A 20,845-nucleotide genomic window follows, 5' to 3' on the forward strand; every position below is an offset into this window, starting at 1 on the left:
GTGACCCTCTGGGTAGCTTTCCTACACGGTCAGTTCCTGGGAGTAACTCTCGGCATTATTCGCAGTGGTTGTCCTTCCCTTGATCTTGAGGCATAAAGCTGGAAGTGTCATGCTTTTTCAGTGCCGGGTTTTAAATGCCAGAGCCAAAGAGGATCCATTCATCCTGCTTCTCCTGGACATCGGGGAGCTGTTTAGGCACAAATCAGAAAGAGGGAACACGAATGAGACGAGAGAGGAAATGACAGCATGTTTTTCACAGATATGACACTATCTCACCCCTACATGAGCGAGATGTTCCCCGTCTTCCACAGCTGCAGCCTTGGCTCCTCTAAGATTCTGTTTCCCTTCTCTCAACTCTTCCACTGATCTCAAACTGCAGCTGCAGCGTGAAATTCCCTTTTCCTTCCTCACGCCCGTAGCTCCGTACAACCTCCCTTCATACCTCACGCCTCCTTCGCACTCTTCATAGCTGTCTCATACACTCTGGTTTTTCTTGTTTTGGTCTCCTCCCCTCCCTCGGTGTGTCTCGGCATGTCAAGACATGCACAGGTGGGCAGTCAGAGTGGAGAGGGGAGGGAAGAGGGAAGACTGAAGTGAGGGAGCGCTTTAAAGGTGGGAGGGGTTACCTGGGGTCAAGGTTCAGCCACGGGGCTGATTCAGAGGTGTCAAACTCAAATACAGAGTTTAAAACTTCAACAAAGTCGCAGGCCAACATTGAACAAATGAACCTTTTAATATGGACCCAAACAAGTTTTGTGTCCATATTAAGGAACGCCTATTTCAATACAATACATAATTTTATATTGCAGACAGGCAAAATTGAATTTCAAATGTAAAAAAACCCGCATCAATGTCATTCATCTCTTTTTTAAATACAATTTAAATAAAAATCATATTTTTATTTGCAGCCTTTTGATTTAAATATCAAAACATCTCTTTTTCCACAGGCTAATAAATGTAAAAATAAAATGACAATAAATCAATCCACCATTCAAGCCCATGCCTTGACTTCTTTGACTTCAGCGTGTCACTCCACAGGAGTTCAATCGGATCCATTAGGAGGTTGTTTGGTGCGTTTTCCACATCAACTGCAAAGGGATTGCTGAGCAGTTCAAGGTTGCATTTCTGGACATCAAAGACGGCAAATCGGCAGCTAAGCTCAGCGCCAAGTGCCCTGAGTTTTTCAGCTAGCCGTGCGCAGGGCAACGCGGCGGTAGATGGTTTGGCAGTACTTATGCATGATTTTTTTTAGATCCATACCGCCATATGTTTTGAAGAAATTAAGAAAAATGTCAAAAAGTGCCCTATCTCGCAATGTTAAAGAACCCTTTAAAAAATTCTAGAATCTGGATCCGGATCCGGATGAACGCCATTCTGGACCGAGCCACGGACAGAACCTTGCTTGTGTAATAATTTCAAATCGATTGGATTAATAGTTTTTGAGTTATGCGCGTGGACAGACAAACAGACAAACAAACAAACAGACCCAATTGCAATACCCCCGCCTCCCCTTCGGCGAGGGTAACAACACAAGACAAATGAATGATCGATTATCTCACCTCTGAGATGGGAGACGGGGTGTCGGAGGGCTCAGCCGGGCTGTCGCTAACGTACTTTACTGTTCATGTTGAAGTTCCTGTACACGGTCCGGGCTCCGTACAGAAAGGCGTCTCCACCGTTGGTGATGCAGCCGTCCACCAGGCCGCGGGCGTCCAGGTAGGCGCACAAGGCCTCGGCCTCCCCAGCGGCGGTCACCCAGGGGACGCCCAGGCAGTCCAGCATGGACGAGGACAACGAGGACAACTAGGACAAGACTTTTAGAATAAGACAGAAACCCATGAGGCCTAGCAGAAGGGACAGACAGGACACGGACCTCCCTCAGGACGGCCTTGAAGCGCCCCCTGCTGGTGCTCGTTGGAGCAGAGCCCTTCGTGCACCCCCCGTATCTGGCGGTTGTCCTCTTCTTCATGGTTTCTGCCTTCAGTCTCCTTCAATCACGAACACGAGCTTTACTCCCATCAGCGTTATGGACAACACCTTGAAAAACAAGTTCCTGGACAGGAAGCAGCGTCATCAGAAGCGACGCTCGCGTCCCAAGCAGTTGCTTCGTGCGTGATGTCACCTCAGGTGGGGTTTGGTGACCCTCCCCATCATGGCCTGGACGTGCTGGGCCTCGCACACCCACAGACTCAGGTCCAACGCCAGCGTCTGTCCGCTCAAACCGAAGAGCGGAACCGACTCGCGAGCCGGTTCGATAATGGACCACAGGGCGTGGACACCCATAACGACCGCAAAATGCGTTTGGACGGAATTTCACGCAGGTCGAATGTTTAGACGCCACGGAACGGCACGGAATAATTCCCGCTGCGAGCTTGAAACTGCGGCGCCGTTCGGCTGCGTACCCGTTAGCTTGAGCTTTCCGTACTTCACTGCCTTCGAGGTATTCAGTAGTAGCAGCATCGAACAGAAAACAACGTATGTTCATAATAAATGTATTAAACCATTAAAATATTATTGTTCTAAATGTAAGACAGATAGCTACGTCTAATACTTATCAAATAAACAAGGTGGGAAGAAAGGAGACGATCGTACGATGTCGCTCGGTGCCGGACATTTTCAACCTGTTACATCACATAAAGGCCAGCCAGGACATATTTGTTTTCTTTTTTTAATAAAGTTTTATTTCAAAACGAATAGCATACAGTATACAAAGCGCGTATAACGACTACATAACAATTGTCAGGGTGTAATATGCAACAACATTTCATACATTCTATTACTTTGTAGGTGATACAGATATTTAACGTTTCTGAAGCCTATTTGATCCGCTAGCCAGGAGATGTTGCTATGGATACAAGGCTGCTGTCGTCAGACAGCCGACGCTTTTGAGAAAATATAAAATAAAAAAGAAAATATTGTTTACAATATAATATTGTTGATATTATTATTATTATATTTATAGATGGAGAGAAATAGATTACAGCCGGGGTGTCAGTGGCCTCAGCTGGGGTCACCATGGGAGGGATTTTCGGTCGCCGATGCCGCCGCCACCACCAGCGGAGAGCCGGAGTCGCTGCTGGATTGGACTCCGGCTTGGTCCCCTGGAGAAGGAGGAGAAAACACATGTTCACTCATAAAACCCTTGAAGGGGGGGGGGGGGGGGGGGGCACCGGAGCTGCAATAACATAAAGGGGAATTCGTTGCCTTGGTTAAACGATGAATGCAGGAAAATAATGAAGGACAGAGATGAACAACTTAAAAAATCATTTAAAACTGGTCTCACTGCAGAAAGACAAAACGTTACATTTTTAAGAAATAAAGTAACTCAAAGTCTGCGAAAGGCTAAAGCAAAATTCTTCATGGATATCATTGTGGAAGCAAAGGGGAATGCAAAAATGATCTGGCAAAATCTGAATAAATTACATAGCAAAGACATTAAAGACTCAAACAAATGTATTGATCTTAAAATGAACAATGCAATGGTAACTAGTCCAACTGTCCTAGCTAATACGTTTAACTCAGTCAGGGAGATCAGAAATGTTTTCACCTTCTATTCTTACTTCCAGACCAATTAATCCTGCACAGCCTGTTTTTTCTCTACGACAGATAACAGAGCTGGAAGTTTCAAACATCATTGGCTCACTAAAGTACTCTAAAGCCAAGGATGTCCGGGCTGGATACAAATGTTCTCAAATTATGCAAAGAATCCCGACTCTCACCAATAACATATATGGTTTAGTTTAATTTAGTTTAAGTTATTTCAAGCAGAATAAAAATAAATAATACCTTTTCGTGTACAATAAACAATATTTTGACCAAAGAAACAAAAACCCAATAAATATGTCCAAAACAACCACCAAAGGGTCATGTACACAAAAAAAGCAAATAATACATGCTTGAAAAGGAGAAGAAGAAAACTTATTAAATCACACCCCCATAATACAACTAATATTTCATATCTGTTGGAATACTAATAATGAAAAAAAACAATGGAAAAAAACCCACAATTAAGAAACATCTATATATAGGATGGATTACTAAATATTTAATAAGCTATATTTAATATATACAATATAATATATTTCAATAAAATTTTGACTACCATGGTCAACTCGTCCTTTAAACAAGAAGTTGTCCCATCATCTTGGAAAATGGCTGCAGTCATCCCAATCTTAAAATCGGGTAACAGTTCAAACATAGCCAACTATCGGCCAATCAGTATCCTCCCTGTGATATCTAAAGTTGCTGAGAGATGGGTAGCAAATATTACAAATGAACATTTAAATAAAGACCACTCTCCTTTGCATCCAATGCAATTTGGTTTCCGTGAAAATCATTCAACAGAGTTTGCAGACTGTCTGTTTATAGAAAATATTAAACGCATGTTGGACACCTTATCCCTGCATTGGTGCAGTATTTCTGGGTCTGAGAAAAGCATTTGACACTGTAAAATGTAAATCATGAAATTCTTCTGTCTAAATTAACCCATTTTAATTTTTCTTTGTTTTGTTTTCTTTATTTACTCTGCCCTACGGCAACTCCACAGGGACAAACAACAACAGCGCGACAGGCGAAGCACTAGCGCGTCATAACACAATACAGTTCAGCAACCTTCCCGAAGGACGTCGTTTGTTGGCAGGGAGGTGTGAATCAGGCTAAATGGAGGATAATGCTACCCAAAGAATAATGGCGACGGTTGTCGGTTCGACGCCGCCGCTGCACCTGAGATCTTCTCACCTCTGGAGGCTCCACATCCAGACTCATCTGGACAAGAAGTTAGAAATAAAGTTCTACAAACTGAACAGGTCACAAATTAAAACTCCAACCCGAGTCCTGAGAGAGGAAGTTTCAGTGGGACGTGGACGGGGACGGGGACGGGCTGTTGCTCCGGCGGAGGATGCAGCTGCCACCAACCTCCTGCCAGATGTTTCATGTCTGCAGGAGGTGTTTAAGGCCTCACTCCTGATCAAGGGGGAGCAACACTGGTGGGTTGTAAAGTCTTGTGCCCCCCAGCTGCAGCACCGTCTCTCTGCCTGAAACCGGCTCTGATCTGATCTGGGATCAGAGCAACAAACAAACACTTTGATGCGATGCTAAAATCCTTCCTTTCATTTTAACGATTCTCTCGTTTGGTGCATTAATATAATAAAACACAGAAACATCTGCTGCAGTTACTAAAAAGTATTTAAGCAGCAAGGTTTTACAGTACGGCCACCCAAGGGTGGAACTGCTTGACTCCTGCCCTCAAAACATGCACCTCTTTGGCCTCCTTCACAACGGCCCTAAAAATACACCTTTCAGGGGGACAGAAACGGAGATAGTCATCACAACTCTCTCCGGATCATTCCCCCCCCCCCCTTTGTCCACCTACGTTGGAACGCGCCGGTTCCTCACCTAATATGGAGTAATGTATAGTTCCATTTTCCCCGCGGTCTGGATCAGAGGCCCGAGAGGCGTGAACGACCCCGGGAGGAAGGTTTTCTGGGAGGCTGATCTGGAAGGACTCTGGCCGCCAAAAGCTCACCACCAAAATATCTTACTTTTAATTTATTTTTTTATTTTTGGTGACTTGTGGTCAGTCTCCAGCTCCAGTGGGCCTCTATACAGGCCACACTCAAGAATCATAAACATCTGCTGACCAAGAAACATTTAAATGTGATTTGTCTGTAGAGAACATGAGTTTTTTCCTGAATTGCCAGAGCGAGATGCCTTTGTTCTTATTCCACAGTGACATGGAGACATGATGTGTTTTGTTCAAACAAAATAACTTTGCTTGATGCTAACTCAGTCCCCAAACTGTCAGAAACACAACTGAGCTCACAGTGAAGCGAAAAGCGACCAGTTCGCTACATTCTAACACTTTCTCGTAGGGTTTGGACTTCCCAAACTTTTATCTGTCAGGGCAAGTGCTGTCTGTCTGCAGCAGAACTAAATATCTGGGCCACATCATCAATGACCAGCTGGGAGATGATGATGACATGTATAGACAGCGGCGGATGCTGTATGCACAGGCCAACATGCTGAAGAAGAAATTTAGTTTTTGCTCTGAAGCGGTCAAAGTCACCCTCTTCAGGGCCTTTTGTACGCCACTCTATACTGCCCCCTTGTGGATCAAGTACAAACAGGCCAGCATGCAGAAGTTGAGGGTGGCATACAATGACTGCATGCGGATAATTCTCAGGAAGCCAAGATGGTCCAGCGCCAGTGAGATGTTCTGTGGTGTCGGGGTTAACAGCCTTAATGCTCAGCTGAGGCACCTGTCATACAGGTTTATATGTCGGCTGCATGACTCAGGGAATGACATCATCAGAACACTGACTCAGCCAAGCCTAAGTGCTGTGAAGTTTAACTCAGGTATTTGGTGTCATTGGTACCTAATGTTATTATAGGATTACTGTGTTTACTGTGTAAACGTTGTAAATGTTGTAAATGTTATGTGTGTTTTTTAATTGGACCATTGTGTCTGCAATAAAGATTTGATTGATTGATTGATTGTTGAGAAATGCCACAGATCTCCTCTCTTAAAGAGTCTCTCATGAAAACATAATTTACACGATGAGTTGTGTCAAATGTCTGTGAAAATGTTTACATACTTTGTGACTTCTTCTTAAGTAAATATTATATTCTTAAATTAGTTTTTAATCAATGATGTTATTTCAATGTGCTAAATCTGTCTTCTATTGTTTTTACACGGGCGACATCTAGTGGAGATCTGCGGTAATGACAGGCTCCTGTTGCATCAAGATGATTCCCAGCCACGTCACATTTCAAAACTTCCCACAGAATAATGCATTTTAGTAAAAACTTTGTAACGTGCTTCATGTTCTACGACAGATCTAGTTAATGACTGTTACATATTTCATATGGAGACTTTTTGTTTTGCTCACTCAATTAATGCTGGCTATACTGGCTATTAAATTACTCAATTGATGCAGAATAACATTAGAAAACTAAAAATAATTTTACACCACAGATGCAGACTAACAATAAATTTTAAATAAATCACCCCACAGATGCAAAATGACAATGAATGTCAATAAATTACATAAATTACAATAAACAATGTCGTTAATCTGCCTGCTAAACATGTGAGGTTGGATGCTGTTAAAAGCAGAGAAGTTTCACCCCAGGCAGCTGTTAGAGTTAATGGGTTCCGATCGGAAAGGTTTACGTTGGAGCGTGGTTGCAGACAAGGCTGTCCAATGTCACCCTTGCTCTTTGCTCTAGGTATCGAGCCGTTAGCGCAACTTATCAGAGATGAGGATAATATTAAAGGCGTATCAATCGGCAATGAATCGCATAAAATATCCTTATATGCTGATGACGTCCTTTTATATCTGACAGATCTACCCACGACTGTCCCATGCTTACTTGAAAAGTTAACATCGTATGCAGGGTATAAAATCAATGTCGATAAGACGGAGGCCATGGATGTTTTAGGGAATATCTCACCGGATTTAAAACGGCAAAGTGGTTTTCATTGGCCTAAAAAAGGCATAAACTACTTGGGCATTAATATCCCTCTCTCACTAGACAATCTGTTTGATACAAATTATGGTAGACTAATTAATATAATAAAAAGTGATTTGGATCGCTGGTCTGCGCTGCCTCTTTTCCTCTTAGGCCGCATAGAATCAGTCCGCATGAATGTCCTACCCAGGCTCCTATATTTATTTCAAATGCTACATATTGAAATACCCAAGTCAACATTTGAAGGATTAGATAAAATAATTTCAAAATTCATATGGCAAGGAAAGCGCCCTCGAATAAAATATAAAACTCTCCAAGGATTTAAGGAAGAGGGAGGCCTTAATCTTCCTAACTTTAAATATTATTTCTGGGCCGCACAATTAAAATCATTGATTTCATATATAAAAAATGATGCTGATACAAGATGGTTAAGCATTGAACAGAAGATGTGCACTGACCAACTACAGGCATTGCCATTTGCTGATATTCCATCTAAGGGGTTAGCAGAGTGGACTAAATTTAATTTGACATTTGGAAGAGAATCAGGATTACTTTCAAGTTACCAACCAATATCTCTATACTGTCTAGCATTGGTTATATTAAATCCTTTATACCAGGCAAGATGGACACAGGCTTCCTAAAATGGGCTGACCATGGTCTTATTTACATACACCAGTTAATTGATAATGATTGTTTATTGTCATTCGATCAGCTGAGAAGAAAATACCAACTTAATAAAAACGACTTCTTTAGATACCTGCAAATACGATCTTTCTTAGGGTCTCATACAGATTGGAAAAAAGTGCTGGAACCATCGGCCATTGAAAAATTCCTTATACTAATTCAAAAACGAGAAGGAGATCAAAAAGTAATTACAAAGCTATATAAAATATTCAAGTCAATGACTCAAAACAAGCCCATTTTGGCAAGGCAGAGATGGGAGGCGGAGGTGTCACAAAATATATCTGACAAACTATGGAAAGAGGCATGTATACCGGCACACCAGACTACAAATTCAAATACATGGAGAGAATTCAAATGGAAAATACAGATATTTTAGGACTCCAGACATTGTAGCTAAAATGACACCGAATATACCAAGTCTATGCTGGAGAAACTGCGGCACGGATGTGCCTAATCATACACACATATTCTGGTCATGTCCTAAAATACAACATTTTTGGGACGAGGTGTATACTGCCATAAACCGGATCTTTCAGTTAGAAATAGCAAGGGATGTGACGGTGGCTGTTCTGGGTATTACTCCACCAGGACTGCAAGGACGATCTGCAAACTACCTTTTATCCATACTTTTTACAGCAGCCCTGAAATGCATCACAATCTCATGGATGAAGACAGAACCACCTTCGCTTAATGTTTGGAAAGTAAAACTGAAAGAACTTTACGAAATGGAAAAGATAACTTACTCACTACGACTGCAGTTACACATTTTTATGGGGCGATGGCGACCAGCAGAGGGCTTTTTGAGGCTAATCAAAAGGATAATAGGGTCATGTATACCTGGGTGTACCGCCACTGTGGTTAAGATTTGTTTTTCATTGTACAGGAAGAGTGGACCTGAGGTCTTTATGCTGTGTTGTATTTTGTATCATGTGGAAAATAATATTAGTATTAAATGCTCTGTTGCTGTAAAAAAAAAACAAATAAAATTTAAGTGGAAAAAAAAAAAAAGCAGAGAAGTCAGTCCAAAATCGAAGCACAAGAGACTCATGATGTTTAAAAGCACGCTTAACAGTGAGTAAGTATTTCGTCAGCTCCCTTCAGACGTCATAGCAGTTCTATTTAGACAAAAAGGGAGCCGGTCACATTCTCAAAGTGCTCTTTTCCGATTACATAATTTTGCTTATCAAGAGCAAACTACCAAAAGCAGGCAAATAAAATAAAATCAACATGTCATGCTTTGAAATATGCGATCCTGTCCTCTTACACATGTAACTTGTTTCACTATTTGCACAGATGAGGGAGTTTCTTTCTTTCTTAACTCAGTCAAAGTAAATTTGAGCTTCAGCATTTTTTTGCGTATTTGGCAGACCTAAATGTTCTATCTGTCTCCCTACAGCAGCCAGATGCAGAGCTTTTCTCTGCTCTGTTAGGAACCTGCCAGCTGTAAATCTGCTCTGACTTTCTGTTACCTGCTGCTAAAGTGACTTACATTTCGAGCCACAAAAAGTACAGTGCTCCCTTCCTCATTGTTGCACTCTTCTTTTTTGTTTAATAGATACTTCATCCATATGTTTTTGACATTTTACAGTATGATCTATAGCGTTTGAAATGCCTTTTTGGTCATCATTCAACTGATACTGGATCAGCACATGGAATCTCGTGAGGCTCTCTATTTTGAACATACAGGGAAAGATGATTCACATACTTTTGCTCGTTCATCACTGTCAAGTGTCAATGGTAAAAAAAACATGGATGACGAGTTCAAATGGTCACGGAAATATTTTCATATTTTGATTGACAGGGTAAGTGCGGTGGCGCAGTTGATTGCACTGTTGCTGCATCAGTAAGAAGTTTCCACGTTTGATTCATATCTGTCCTCCCACCTCCAAGAACATGCAGCATAGGTGAACTGGTCGCTCCAAATTGTCCGTGTGTGTGAGAGTGTGTGCATTTGTTTGTCTTTTGTGTGGCCCCACAGTAGCTAGCATCTCATCCGAGGTGGACCCCGCCTCTCACCCATAGTCAGCTGGGATAGGCTCCAGCAGACCCCTGATCCTTAATCCGGCTAAGCAACTGTAGATGAGACAATGTTCAATGATTTTGGCATAAAGGAGATATACTATTTAATTTAGGCATTCAAAGCCAGCATTGTACATTGACTTCATCGTTTCTAAAGCCTTTTGAACTTTGTATTTTGTTCTCTCCGTGTTCTTCTATTTGTATAAAAACTCATGTTTGTAGAAAAGTATATTATCTGTATGTACTCTACAGCCGTCATTATTTGAAAGAGAAATGCATAAACATTTACAACCACACAAGAACTACATTACCAATCAACTGTGATCCTCAAACAACACTAATAATTAAGTCAAAGTTCTTTCTCATAACATTTCATTAATGGTGCACTATTATGGAGGGTTTGGATCATTATCAACCCAAAAACAGCTAAATAAACCATCCTGTCAATCCTGCGTTGTTCTGTAATCAAGTACAGAAACACTTCTGGAAGAAATCTCTTTTACTGTGAAGTCACAGTACAATTGTGTGCACAAGATGTGTGTGCACATGCATGCACATTCATTGCAGTTTCCTTTTCGCTTTCAGTGACTTTTCTGACAGAGCCGTTTGAGGCAGAAATGATGGACGCTGTCCTGCAGCATCTGTTCGTTATTTTGACCAAAGACTGTCACATATATTTCATATAATTGTATGGGAACTGCGTTAACTTATGGAAAAAGGGTATAATATGGGATCTTTAAGTAATAAATGATGCAGCATAAATAGGTTAATGATAAAGTGTCATAGCTTGATGCGGGCCTGTGCTTTTCCATGCATTAACTTCTCCTGTCTTCCAGAGCCGCCTCCTGCAATCAGCTCGTTCTGGTCACCTGTGCTCCCAGGCTCACCTGCATCTCTCATCAGCCCTGACTCTACATATACTCAGCTCAGAATGTACACCCTTGCCAGATCGTTGGCGATGATTCCGACCTTCCAGCGTTCTGAATTGACCCCCCCATGTTTTGACCCTGCCTGGCCCTTGGACTCTGTTTTTTTGCCTCCTCTTTTGGATCTGTCTGCCTGTTTGTTCTGGTTACGTGGTTTATGAACTCTACCTGATTTCTGCCTGATTGCCTGCCCCTATCCGGATTTGTCTGCTGGCGATGGTAATAACTCAGTGAATGAACAGTCATACTGAAGGTCCACATGTGTTCTGCTGTAACTTATACAATATTAACAAAACAAACAAGACTGTATTTCTATTTGCTATAAATGTGCACAGCGTGACAGAGTTGACTCTGCGGACCAGTCAAAGTACTACTTCCACAGTATTACCACAGCATGTAGGGTTGCTATTGCTCAACAGTAGGACACTGGCATGCATAGAGAAAGTCTTTTACAGCTGTACAATAGATGCTTTTAATTTAAACTTGTAAAAGTACACCCGTTTACTACTACAAACATTTGAGCACAACCTTCATGGAGGTCATCACAATGCATGAAAGAAAGGATAACTGAAAATGAAAGAAGAAGCTGCTGACTGTGCTTCTTGAGAGAGACCAGACACAAACAAAGAACATGATAAAGGGCCAGGCTACCAAAATTACATGTTTAATCTCAATCAAAATATCCAGCGGGTATCTTGAGATTTTTGTGTCTAAGCGTTGAAATACCTGTTAATGCCTGAATTGCTGGCACCAGCTCATTAAAATAAATGTTACATTGAATGAAAAAGTTAAAATCAAATGCAACATTTCATTGCACTGTCCTTTATTTGGAATAATCCACAGTACACACTGTAGCTTTACATAAAGATGCAAGACCCTGCAGTACATAAAGCCTGGCTCATGCTAGGGTCAAACTATCATGGAACTATTGATTGCAAGTTGAATGACACAAAAGTGCATATTTGCTGTGATGTGCACATAGGCTTGTTTGATTTGTTTCCTCTCTGGAGGCCATCTCTCTATTGATTTGATAAATATTTGGATGGAATTAAATTCCACCAGTGTTGCATTTTTTCAGGATCGAGCTCAGTATCTTCTGAAGATACAACCTTCAAATTTGACCTGAAATCATGATGCATGTGAATGAAGACTCCATCGCAGCGTGAGGTGGGCCTGTCCTTTCCACACCAACTTCCCCTGTCTTCTCAGATCCACCTCCTGCAATCAGTTCATTCCTGTCACCTGTGCTCCTGTCATCACCTGCAGCTAATCACTCATCAGACCTGTCCCTCAATATACTCAGCTCAGCCAACACACCCCTGCCAGATTGTCAGTGACGATTCCTGCTCTCAAGCATTCCAGACTGACCACCTGTGTTTCGACCTTGCCTGATTCCTGCATTCTGTCTCTTTGCCTGCCCCTTGGGATCCGTCTGCCTGTCTATTCGGATTACCCGATTTGTGACCCCTGCCTGATTTCCCCATCTACTGTCGTGCATTTGGGTTCTCTGCCTTGGTCCGTGACAATTTCACTTGGTAGCTGCTTATTTTGCGCAAAGTAATTTGGTGGTATGCTTGAGCCTCTTGCTGCTGGCATGAGACGAGAGAATACACCGATGTCACCAAGACTGACACAGAAAAACAATCACTCTGCTGAGGGATTTTAACCTTCAGTTGGAGAGGATGGGTGCCTGGTCTGGATTTGAACCCAGAAATGCCTTGTTTGGTGAACACGCCATCCACTGCACCCATTCGGAAAACATAAACGAGGAAACAAAGGGTAGCGAGCACACCAAAAATTAAAGAAGTAAAAACAAAGCTGAAGGGTTAATCTAGCAATGACTAAATCCATTTTCCAATTTCCTGATGGCAACCTGCTCAAAAGGCTGATGGTAATTTGGCCTGGGATTATTTTAAATACATGTTATTCCCAATATGTGAAAAACACAACCCCAAAATAATTCGTGGAAAAACAAACATTAATTTAATTAATCTTTTCTACTAAACAAAGAGAAGCTGCCTCGTCCAAAGCTAAGACACCAGATTAGCTTTTTGATTGTTTAGAAAAAAATAGCCTAATTTAATTAAACAAAATCAAAATAAAGGGAGGACAGTAGCAGAGGGCGGCATAGTGGTTAGCACTGTCGCCTCACAGCAAGAAGGTATGGGGTTTGAGACCCATGCAGAGTTTGTATGTTCTCCCCATGACCGCGTGGGTTCCCTCCAGTTTCCTCCCACTTCCATGTGTGCCAAAGTCCAAACAGCACCAAGAAGGCTCAGGAGAGGATGTTCTTCCTGCGGCAGCTTGTACGTGCTGCGGAGAAGGTGATCGGTTGTAAGCTGCCATTTCTCCACGACCTGTATGTCTCCAGGACCCGGGGCGTTGCAATATTTCAAAAATCAGGCACCTATTAACCCGAAAAGATGTAGAAAAAGTTGTCCATGCTTTTGTAACTTCCAGACTTCATTACTGCAATTCCTTACTGTCCGGCTGCCCCAAAAGGTCTATTAAACATCTTCAGCTAATCCAGAACGCAGCAGCTCGTGTTCTGACAGGAACCAGACTGAAAGAACACATTTCCCCTGGTCTGGTGTCTCTGCATTGGCGTCCTGTTAGAGCACGAATTGAATATGAAATCCTTCTACTCACTTTTAAAGCCCGCAACAGCCATGCCCCTCCTTACCTTACAGAACTGATTATCCCATATTGCCCCACGAGAACCCTGCGGCCCCGAAATGCTGGTCTTATGTATGTCTTGGTTCCAAAAATGTCCAAGAGCAGACAGGCAGGTGGAGCTTTCAGTTATCAAGCTCCTTTATAGTGGAATCAGCTCCCTGATTCAGTTTGTGAGACAGACACCATCTCTATGTTCAAGAGTAGAAGGCGGTTGACGGCTTGAGCGATGTGTTCTTGGGCACTTGGGCAAGACACTTCACCCACATCGCCTGTGTGAATGCTTTGAGCGAGTGAATGTCGGTGGTGGTCAGGAGGGCCGATGGCGCAAATTGGCAGCCTCGCTCCTGTCAGTCTGCCCCAGGGCAGCTGTGGCTAGTAGCTTCACCACCACCAAGTGTGGAGTGAATGAATAATGCACCATGTGAAGCGTCTTTGAGTGTCTAGAAAATCAATGCATTATGTTATGTCAGTAATCTCTCTCTCTCTTCCCTGTAGTCTTGTGATCTCTGTCCCTCTGTTTGTCCCTCTCTCTGTTTCTCAGTCTGCAGGTCCTTCTCTCCGTGGTGCTGCAGAACCTGGCCCTGTGTCTGTCAACACTGATGTCCATATCACTGGCATTAGCATTTCTAGTTTTATACAGCAGCTCTTTCGTCAGTATCTTGTTCAACAGCCTCTGTTACATTTTGTTTTTGTCTGCTCCTGCTCTCTGTCTTTCTATCAGTTCCCAATCCATCTCCTTGTTTTTGACTCGCCTCCTATCTGTCCTTGTCTCGCCTGCCCTCTCTTGCCCTCTCTCTCTCGCCCTCTCTCGCTCTCTTCCTCTCTCCCTCTGTCTCTCTTCCAGACAGATGTCTGTCCACCATGAGCCTAGGTTCTGTCCAAGGTTTCTGCCTTTTAAAGGGAAGTTTTTCCTTGCCTCAGTTGCCAAAGTGCTTGCTCTTGTGGGACAAGTTGGGTTCTGTCTTTCCCTGCAGGTCTTTCCCTGCTAGACCTGTAAAGTGCCTTGAGATAACTTTCTGTTGTGATCTGGAACTATATTAATACAATTTAATTGAATTTAATTGAATAATGCTTTGCATGATTTAAAAATGAATTTGTGTTGGAATATGTATTTCAGTCGCACTGAAGTCAATGTTAGTGGATTACAGTGGAAATCAATACTGCGTAAACAGCTACAAATATTTGGTTTTTAAGAGCCATCAGATATGCATCTAATGATTAATGTTATCATTAATGTCATTCTAAATTCCACTGATCGCCCACTGGCTAGACTTGCAGCTGATCCGAGTTCTGGGTTGACTGCCCGAGGTCTGTGACACAGTTCTGTGGCCTTTGTGTGTGTTCTTGATAACCTCTGTCTGGCTGCACACTATCAGCTCCTCCTCTCTTGTTACCCGGTGACACAGTTCATGTAAACATGAGTATACTATAAAAATGGGGTCTGCAGCAGCAAGCAATGTAGCTCGGGCCCAGCTCTGCTGTCTTCACAGGCATCCACATCATCATGAAGATGATTAGCCACGTCCTCTGTCTGGCTCTGGCCATGGCATTGGTTCCATCGTAAGTATTCCTGCACTGATCTTGGAGGGACAAATGTATTCTTGTGTCTAAAAACTATACATGTAAAACAGCTTCTTCTCTTCAAAATGGATAGTAATTTTTAAAATCTAAATAATCAGAATGTTTTTCCTTCTCTGTCCAGCTCTCTATGTGATCACCATTTGGAAGGTGAGCCGAATATGATGAAAGGCTTTCAAACTCATTTAGGGATTGACATCTTTGTCATCAGGGAGAGAAATCATGATGATTAACACTTAATTAGAAAACGCATAACTAACATTATATTTTGCAGATCCCTTTGACCGCTGCAACATTGAGATGGATGCCATCACCATCAATGAAAAGGATGGAGTCCCATACTTTTTCAAGGGTAAGTCTCTATGTATTGTCCAATCATGTTCATTCTAATATGTTCATACAATGTAAAGTCACTTGCCGCGTGACTGCAGCCAATAAGTGTTGCTTCTTTGAGATTACAGTCCAACCTTTTCACTTCTCAAGCTGTTGAAAAAAATATTCCTTGTTACATCTAAAGGTTACTAAAGGTTGCTTAATGTGTTTTCTGTACGTGGGCCAGGTGACCACCTGTTCAAAGGCTTCCACGGTAAAGCAGAGTTTTCCAATCAGTCCTTCGCTGAGATGGATGACGATCACCACCTCGGCCATGTAGATGCTGCGTTCCTTTTGCACTCTGAGGACGGCAGTGAACATGACCACATTTACTTCTTCTTGGTACAGTCCAGTTTGTGACCCTTGTGATTGTTCTCAGCCCTTTCTAAAATATTATATTTCATTTATTCATTCATTCATTCAGCTGTCAGGTGATTCCAGTCATTTCACATTCTACTTTTTGCTAATTTGTTTTTCCAACTATTAAATTTTTTTTATAAATTAATCAGCTCATAATGAAAGATAATACCTATTTTAATCTGTATTTGAAAAAAGTGACGACACAAAGGTATTACAGATAATGGTCTGAAAAGGGTGTGAACAGGAATGATGAGGTTATCTTGAGCAGTCTGGCTTGTAAAATGCAGGACATTGAAAGAACTGCAGGTTCTAAACAGAAATTTACAGTCTAGTACAACATGCAAACAATACTAAAATTCTGGAACAATGAATTTTAAATGCAAATAAAATTCTGTTTATTGATTGTGCATTGCGTTTAACTTTGAATGCGCTGCCATCTTTTTCCACAGGACCACAAGGTCTTCAGCTATCATGACCACGAGATTGAGGCTGGCTTTCCCAAGGACATCTCCGAAGTATTCCATGGAATCCCTGATCATCTGGATGCTGCTGTTGAGTGTCCCAAGACAGACTGTGATGAACACTCTGTCATCTTCTTCAAGGGTCAATATTTTTACCTCCATTACTTCAAGAAAACAATAATCCTCGAATCATAAATACACTGTAAAACACTGGGACTGGGTTTTATGCATTTTCAATAGGATATTTTAATGACATTTCGAGAACATTTTATATCTTAAGATGATAGGATTAAAAATAAATAAATACATTTTGGCTATTTTCAACAAATGTGCTCCCCAACAATAATTGTAAATGGGTTTTATTTCTACAGAACACAAGATCTTCCACTTCAACATCAAAACCAAGTCTGTAGATGAAAAAGAGTTTCATTCCATGCCAAACTGCACGTCTGCTTTCCGCTTCATGAAACACTACTACTGCTTCCACGGACACGAGTTCTCCAAGTTTGACCCAAAGACAGGAGAGGTGACCGGCACATATCCCAAAGAGGCCCGTGGCTACTTCATGAGATGCGAGTTTGGTAAGTGAGGAATACATTTATTTTCAGCATCTCACTAATCCACTTCAAGTTTTATTTATATGTATCATGTGTTCAATGAGGAAACAGCTAAACTGCTACCCCATCAAAATGTAAGCTTGAACCTCACTGAGGCTTGTTTTAGAATGAATGAAGCAATTGTACAGCACTCTCAATGCATCAACTATCAAAGTTCATTTCAGAGCTGCATCATGGCGTACTGTCAGAGCAAGGGCAGGCTTCCCAGGCATTTTTGACATTAGCGTTGTGCTTTTTTTGCTGCTCAGGTAAAGATGGTGAACAGAGCGCCCACGAAGACAGAGAGCGCTGCAGCTATGTCCACCTGGACGCCATCACATCTGACCACCATGGCCACATGTATGCCTTCAGAGGTGAGAACTTCTCACTGAGAAGCATAAGTATCCTAAAAAAAGAGATATAACGTGTCTTTAATTACTGCGCTTCAGACATGCTGTTACACAGATTAACTGTGCACAGAACCAAAGCTGAGCTAAGCTAAACTGACCTCGAGTCTTGAGTATTTTCTCCTTTCAGACACATTTTTGATTGTGTCAGGTTGACGTTTGGAAAGTGAAACAAAATAATTTGTGTACAGTTTGTGTTTTTTTTTTTTTTTTTTTACAGCATTCTAAATGTTTATCTTATCTCGCAGCCCACTATTTCCTCCACAAGGCTGAGGGCAACGATACTCTGATAGCCGACCAAATCACTCATGTTTTCAAGGATATGGATGATGAAGTGGATGCTGTTTTCTCCTATCAGGATCACCTTCACATGATCCATGTAACGCACACACACACACACACACACACACACACACACACCTCATGTTGGTTCTGTTTTTGCTCAAGACTAAAATGCACATTTTTGTCACCATTCCTTCCCTTCAGGGTAACCAAGTGTTTTCTTACAATGCTTCTGAGCCCCACACCAAGCAGGAAGGTTACCCCAAGACAGTGAAGGAGGAGCTGGGCCTTGATGGTCCCATTGATGCTGCATTCGTCTGCGAGGACAATCACATTGTTCATGTTATCAAAGGTAAAGACAGCTTGGGGGAAAAAGCAAAGCTATCAAAGAGTCTGAGCATTTAGATTCAAAAACTTAGGTCAGAAGAAAATGATGATTTACATGTAGTAGGAATAATTCTGTTACTGACTGAAGGGATGTTCAAAACAACCTGACCAGGACCTACATTCAGCAAAATTAATATTCCTTTAATAAAAATAAAAAACATGGTTGTTAAATCTTGGTTGAACAAAAACGTCTGGATAACGCAAACCTCTGCCAAGGCTGAAAATTCCATACAAAGGCTCCCTTTCTGCTGTTCAAGAAATATATCCAACACATGACCCAAAAAAACTCTCTGCAACCATCGAAATCAAACCCTAACTGGATGCCGATTTAGCAGCTTGTCATTAAAATAATTTCATAACCTTGCACAAGTATATATTTGAGTTTTATCCCAAAATCACAAGATTAATTATATTTGAGATGAGCTCAAGCCCCCAGATCTACTGTGTGTGCTACGCTAACGAGCTATTATTAGAATGTACAGCACATGAAGATATTAGCACAATAAAGTTAGCATTTAGCTAGAAACAACTCTATGCCAGCAGTACAATGGCATCAGGCTTTTGCTTAGATGTCTATAATCATTCAATAATTAATATTTCAGCATTATTTAAATAACATTTCAAGATGTTTCACAGAGAATAGCAAACTGATATAATGATGATTTTGTCTTCTCAGAGTCAAAGTCAATTGTGTTGGGAAATAACTGGCGGATGGACATCTGACTCTTGCAGAGTATCCCACCTTTACGCAGTCCCACTTCACATCCTTTCCTATCTTCTGTTTTCCAGGTGACAAAATCTATGACGTGGATCTGGACTCCCCCGCCCCCCGTGTTGCAAGCAAAGAGCTACCGATTTCTGTCTTCAAGAACATCCATGCGTCGATGTGCGATGCTGAGGGAGTGACGGTGGTCGTGGGGCACCACTTCTATCGCTTCGAAAGCCTCATGCTGTTTCTTACCTCCAGGGCGTTTCCTCGGCCGCACTTAGTAGCAGAGGAGATGTTTGGCTGTGATCATTGAGATGCATTTTTGAATGAAGATTGCAATTGTGCAGAAGATCGCATACAACACAGTAACACTTTGAGCACCACAGCACCATCATGCAAAAGGACCTCTGCATCGAGCCACTGAGCTGTCCTTCCTGTCAAACAATGAGGCAGTATTTCCGCAGTGTTACCTTAAACTATCCCAATACCTGTTATACATCGTTTTGAAGGATTTTCTTTTTGCTCAGTCTCCAGAGTATTATATCCTCCTGAGACCCAGCCAGTTAGCATGTTCTCTGTAATGGACAAATGTCCACTACAGAGGACATGCTAACTGGTGGGCTTGGTCTCAGGAGGATATGGTATAATACATGTGTGTGTGTGTGTGTGTGTGTGTGTACAACTCTGTGATTCATTTTTTCCAGTGTTGCTGTGAATAAAGTAACGAGGCGGCAGAAAATGCTGAATCTAATTTGTCTGGCAAGAGGAGACACTGACAAGATGATTTTACAAGTGTCCCAAACAGAATTTTATGAATTGGTTTAGTCTTATTCTGGCACAGAGAGAACACAGTCACAGCAAACAACATAAAAAGATGCAAGCACTCCAGATATTACAAAAACTCACCCCAAGGCAGGTATCTCAAAAGACCACAACATAAAAAATATATATGAAATTCAGAAACCCAGATATTGCACCACATGACATGCACCCATTTATATATATATTTATTCTCGATACTACAGCATGGCTGAAGCTCTCAGACTACTGACAGGTTGACACTAAAGCAGCCACGCATTAAAATATGCACAACCTTGAGTTTTAATATAATTGAAAACACTGAGTTGTATAAAAGTCTGATGCCTGTACAGTTGTGATGAACAGGGACGTCTGTAATAGGGAGCACAACATGCTCCGTACATTACCGGCTCTGCACCAAACAGCAGACAGACAAAGGGACTGGCTGGTGCACATACTGGAACGTGTGACAAGGACAGAGTCAACATTACCATCAGGAGCCGTTGAGACCAGAACAAAGAATGGAACTGGAGTTGAAGATCGTCGGCCACTGGATAGCAACTGCTTTCCCAAATCATTCATGATGTCAACATGGAATTTCTGCTGCAAACATGCAGGCAAAATAACCTGTTGCTTTAGATTTGACAACAAAACTGGATCATAAATACATATCTGAAAAATTACACTTAAAAAAATGCTGCTATTGGAGGCATTACTGGGAGTTGCTTACAAGAAAACATATTTTCATTTGTTGTTTTGCTGAATACCGAGTATTGATTATAAAAAATTGGCTTATTTAGCAATTACTTTGATTTACTCAATCAATGAACAAATATAAAATATGATTCTCACTCTAAACGTCAGAGCAAGCAAGTTGTTCTCATTTTCACCAGTAGAGGGTAGAAGAGTTGCACTTCAGGAACCACTTTGACTCTGCAGTGAAGCCTCAATCGGCTCTGCCCTTCTTTGGTTTCTCTCCAGAGCGTTTATCAGACTAAGTCAGTGCAGGTGTGAAATAATTGTATTCCTCTGATGCACACATTGAGATTTGATTTAACTCCAGGGAGCTTTAGTTTTAGGCTGATTTGTGAATTCCTCTTTATGTGAACTCCCAGTAGTC

General features: G+C 41.8%; 1 protein-coding gene and 1 pseudogene across 1 annotated transcript; one reads left to right on the forward strand and one right to left on the reverse strand.

Moving 5' to 3' along the window:
* Positions 1 to 130: 130 nt before the first annotated feature.
* On the reverse strand, positions 131 to 2,283 carry LOC137902404 (flap endonuclease GEN homolog 1-like; annotated as a pseudogene).
* Positions 2,284 to 15,279: 12,996 nt separating this feature from the next.
* Positions 15,280 to 19,240, forward strand: hpxa (hemopexin a). The gene is given in 9 exon segments (XM_068746795.1): positions 15,280 to 15,341; positions 15,614 to 15,705; positions 15,913 to 16,067; positions 16,535 to 16,688; positions 16,918 to 17,127; positions 17,418 to 17,516; positions 17,798 to 17,928; positions 18,036 to 18,183; positions 19,008 to 19,240. Coding segments are annotated over 9 exon segments (1,284 nt in total).
* Positions 19,241 to 20,845: the final 1,605 nt, after the last annotated feature.

Source organism: Brachionichthys hirsutus, chromosome 12 (genome assembly GCF_040956055.1).
Source record: "Brachionichthys hirsutus isolate HB-005 chromosome 12, CSIRO-AGI_Bhir_v1, whole genome shotgun sequence".
NCBI classification, from domain to species: Eukaryota; Metazoa; Chordata; class Actinopteri; order Lophiiformes; family Brachionichthyidae; genus Brachionichthys; species Brachionichthys hirsutus.